General features: G+C 60.0%; 1 protein-coding gene across 1 annotated transcript in view; it reads right to left on the reverse strand.

Annotated features, from left to right (window-relative positions):
* Nucleotides 1-700: 700 nt before the first annotated feature.
* ENTPD7 (ectonucleoside triphosphate diphosphohydrolase 7) overlaps nucleotides 701-4339 on the reverse strand; it is a gene marked incomplete at its 5' end in the record, with an annotated part of 3930 nt that continues 291 nt past the window's right edge. Inside the window, 9 exons of the mRNA XM_008935893.1 lie at nucleotides 701-929; nucleotides 1097-1258; nucleotides 1379-1464; nucleotides 1565-1889; nucleotides 2652-2818; nucleotides 2896-3044; nucleotides 3516-3572; nucleotides 3646-3749; nucleotides 4143-4302. Coding sequence (XP_008934141.1) covers nucleotides 701-929; nucleotides 1097-1258; nucleotides 1379-1464; nucleotides 1565-1889; nucleotides 2652-2818; nucleotides 2896-3044; nucleotides 3516-3572; nucleotides 3646-3749; nucleotides 4143-4302 — 1439 coding nt within the window. The remainder of the gene's footprint in view (nucleotides 930-1096; nucleotides 1259-1378; nucleotides 1465-1564; nucleotides 1890-2651; nucleotides 2819-2895; nucleotides 3045-3515; nucleotides 3573-3645; nucleotides 3750-4142; nucleotides 4303-4339) is intronic.

The raw sequence follows: 4339 nt of genomic DNA on the forward strand, positions 1-4339 counted from the left end.
GTGGGATGCCATGAGGCAGATGTGCCCGGGAGGGAATGTACAAAAGGAAAGGCACCCCACTTTGGGGATGCCTTAGGAACCAATCCTTGAGCCGTCAGGGCTGAGCCTGGGACGCTGGCTAGGCCCATGGGAGGATTGTCCTGGAGGGCAAGAGCTGGCACTGAGCAGGCCACCTCTTGTGGAGGTTGAGGGCCGGGCTGGGGAAAGCAGCTCTGGGGAACTTGTGGCTCACCTGCAACAACTTAGCTAGTGGCTCCTGTTCTCAGCCTGGGGGCTAGTAAGGGATTGTAGAAAGGCCACCCCAGGTGATGAGCTACAGCACTTCACCTGCCTGCTCTGCAAACTCTTGGCTGAGTTGTGGGGTGGCCCCATGCCTCAGGCCACAGCCCTTGGTGATAGTGTCTTGCTTATCTGAGGGACTGGCCAGGGCTGCAGCCTTGAGCCTGCTGGCAGCAGAGGACTTTGCTCCACACTGCATAGCAAGGTGAAGGCCAGAGGCCAAGGAACACAAAGATAAGGACTAGGGCGGGGCAGAGAGGAAAGCTCCTGCGTCCACAGTTGCCTTAGCCCACAGGCTCTGGTTCTGATGCGGAGATGGAGAGTTGAGATGGTCTTCAAGAAAGAGTCCGACCCCTTGGAGCCAAGGTTGTCGGCCAGTCCTGGTTCTGCTGGTGCAACTGGACTGTGGGTACCACCAATGTCACGGCCCGTTTCTCTGACCCGGTGGCACCACCACCTTGTCCAGCCAGAGCTGGGTGAGCTGGGCCGAACGCAGCTGCCGGTGGTGGATGCGGCGCAGCCGCAGGAGGTAGAGGACTATGGCCAGCACTACGACCAGGATGCAGGCGAAGAAGAGATAATGGTTGTAGACGAAAGAGAGGCGCAGCCAGGAGGAGTGTGCTTGCCGGATGCTCTCCTGCCGGAGATCCCTGCGGAGAGGAGAGTCAGAACTGGCCACCAGATGCTGTGGGGTTACTGCCAGGATCTGTGCTGCCACTTCTCTTGCCAGGGTGGCAGAGCCCTCTCTCAGAGCAGTACCTCCTGCTCCTCCCCAACCACCCTTCCCTGAGTGATGCCATCAGAGAGCCAACGGTACCTGAGTGGCAGAAACCGTGTCTTGTAGAGGATGGCTCCCAGCGTCCACTGCACCTCCCGGTCGTACACCAGCTGGGCCGTGCGCAGGCCCGGGTAGTCCAGAGGGAAGTGGAAGCCCCGGTGAAGGACTTGGTACATCCAGGCTGATTTGAAGCACTGGTACCTCCAAGCAGAGCACATGGGAGCATCAGCCAGATGCTGCCACCTGCACCACGGTCCCTTACCCTAGCAAAAGCTCCCCCAGGAGATCCAGCCACAGCATCCCCCCGGCAACGCTGCTTACTTCAGCCGGTGCTGGTCAGCATGAGCCGAGTAGAGGCCACCGCGGAAGCGCCGGGTCAGCACCTCCCATTGCTGGCTGCAGTACTCCTAGGGGACAGAGAAGCTGGGGCTCAGAGCAGAGAAACACCTCCCGCTCCCCCCATCCAGAACAACAGCTCCCCAGTCCCCAGGCTGGGGCGGCACACACCTGGGCAGCAAAGGTGAAGGTGGAAGCACTGTAGCGGCCCCCCAGGCGCAGGACGTCCTCGGTGCAGTAGAAAAACTCAGAGAAGCCATAAAACTCGCTGTTGCCAAAGTCGATGGGTGCTTTGTAGGCGCCCACCAGAGAGGCCTGGCTGCTGTTGGGCCCAGTCAGGAGAGGCTGCAGCAGCTCTGCACAGGCCAGCCAGTCCCCTTGCCCACGCACGTACAGGGTTTGGTGGCCCCTCACCACTGTGTCCTCCAGCCCCATGGGCAGGCAGGGGTCCAGGAAGGGTGTCTCAGGGCTCATCCCTGTCTGCTGGCCATGCAAGCTGGAAAACAGACCAGGAAAGAAAGGCAATTGCAGAGCAGGTCTTGTACCAGCCCCAAAAGCCTAGTCTAAGCGTCACCTTGCATCCTGATACACCCTGCACCAGACCCGGCCACATCTCCTTATACCCTGCAGTCCTAGCACCCGCCCTGCCACCTCCTGCTGAGGCCAAACTCGACAGATCCATCATGCTGACCTGCAGCCACATGCCCAGAGCACCTGCTGAGCACAAGGCACAGCCCACCCTCGCCCAGCTCAGGGATCCGCACCCCTGTGCAGCCCTGGGGCTCTGGAGGCAGGGCTTACTCCCGGCACAGGAGTACCTGGGCACCAAGCCTCTCCACTTCTGGCAACAGCTTCACGCAGCACTCTGGGAAGGGGAGACAGGAGACAGAGAGCTTGAGGTGGGGATGCAATGGAAAGATGTGCAGAGTGAATCGGTGCTGGAGAAGGAGGGAGAGGGAGAGGCAGAGCAAGAAAAGCCAAAAGCCACCAGAGGGGCCTCTTGGCAACCTGCTGTGAGGGGAGGAGGAAGGCGGGGAGCTGCAGCACCAATAACGCCCGACAAGGGCGGCACCCGTGCACCCTGCACCCGCCCAGGCATCGGGTGCTGCCACACAGCTAATGCCAGCGTGGCTGTAGGAGCTGTTATCGGCACAGGTGGTTCCTGGGGCAAATCCAACGGGGAGAGGGTGGTGTGAAGGAACCAGCGCCCCATTTTGCAATGCCCCAACATAGGCACCGCTAGGTGAGGCAGCAGTACCGGTTGTGCACATAGGTCTGGTTCAGCACAAGCTCCTCGTAGCGCTGCCGGGCAAAATTGCCCCCGAAACCCAGGAAGGTGTTGACATAGACACGGTACATGTGGCCGGTGTGCTGCACGTCACAGCCCAGGTTGAATTCTGCCAGCAAGCTCTTAGCAGCCTCCTCCTGGGGATGCAGAGATGACCATCAGCAACCCGGGAAAGGCACGGGCTGCTGTCGGGGCTGGCCAGACAGATACGTACCTGCTGTGGGGAGGAGAAGCCTCCAGAGTCGGGCACTTCGTAGGCGATCTGCAGGGAAGCGCCTCCCATGTCTAGGATCCCAACCGTTCGTTTCCGAACCAGGGGCTCGCCCTGGTCCCCCAACGCTACGGTGACCACCGCATCCTCCTCTGCAACCCATAGCAGCACGTCAGTGAGGGGCAGAGCCTGGGGCAGCATCTCCTCCCTCCCACCACTAACCCCCACAGCAGCCTCCTGGGACTCCCCCACCCCTGCAAGCAGCCCCTGTGGATCACCTGCAGGGCAGCGGGTCCTAGCACTCTGGGCTGACCACCCCACAGCTTTGTAAGTTCCCCCAGCATATCCACAGCTGGAAGCCACCACAGCAACACTACTACAAACCCTCTCTCCCTGGTCCTCCTTAAAAAATGCTGCAGGTGCCCCTTTCATGCAGGGGCTTGTTCCTGTGACTGGGGCATGTGCTCCTCTAGGTCACAGGCTCAAGAGAGTTTCACACCCCTGCTGGTGTCAGGCATTGCCCAGCCAGAGAGGCAGCCGCTGCTCACTCCAGAGCTTGTACTTGGCTACAGCAGCACTCTGCTCAGACCGCCCCCAGCTGCTCTGCAAGCAGCTAGACTCACCGTCCTCATGATCAAACCGGCCCAGGACAAAGTTGATGCCAATCCAAGCATAGACACCTGCGAGGGACAGTAAGGGTAACAATGGCAACATACTAAAGGGAACCAAGCAGTGCTTTGTGGCAGCTCCTACCTTCCTGTTTCCCTGAGATCACTTCTGCATGTGATTTGGAGAAGAGGAAATCAAACTCCAGGGGTACGTTTCTCACCAAGTCCTCCAGGATTGCAGCTTGCTGCCTGCAGGGATGCAGGAGAGGCACAGATGCTGGGGGACCTTCACCAGCAATGCCCCTTTGCAGGAGCACAAAAGACAGCGGGAATCCCACTGCAATACACCCCACGTCCAGCCCCACGAGCCCTTCTGGTGCACCCAGCACACTACGGAGACCAGAAACCAGATGTATTTGTTTGAGACTTCAGTAAAAAATGTCTCCTCTTGGCTCCCTCCCACCATGCCCAAACTCTCCCGTGGTCACTGCCGCTCGCCCCAACAACACGCCCTTTTCTTTCTCAAATCCTCCCCCGGATTCCAAATTCTCCCACTAGGCTAAAGATGAGGTATCTGCCTCACCCCTTCTCACAGCTAAGGGATCCCAGCAGGTTCCCCCCAACAACGGCCGAGGAACTCACCTCTCGGGCAGCAGCCTCATCCCTGCTGTGCACAGAATGTAAAGCGGAGTTTCCTTGTGCTTCTGAGCTGGGACGTGGGCTGCCGCGAACTGAAGCAGAGGGCGCAGGTAGGGCGTAGCTTGCTCGGGGGCTGCTGCCGCCACGGAGATGCCTGCCCGGGGAAGGGGGGCGGTGAACCAGCCAGCCCCCGCGCCAGC

The sequence above is a fragment of the Merops nubicus genome, unplaced genomic scaffold (genome assembly GCF_000691845.1).
Source record: "Merops nubicus isolate BGI_N331 unplaced genomic scaffold, ASM69184v1 scaffold33512, whole genome shotgun sequence".
Lineage (NCBI taxonomy): Eukaryota > Metazoa > Chordata > Aves > Coraciiformes > Meropidae > Merops > Merops nubicus.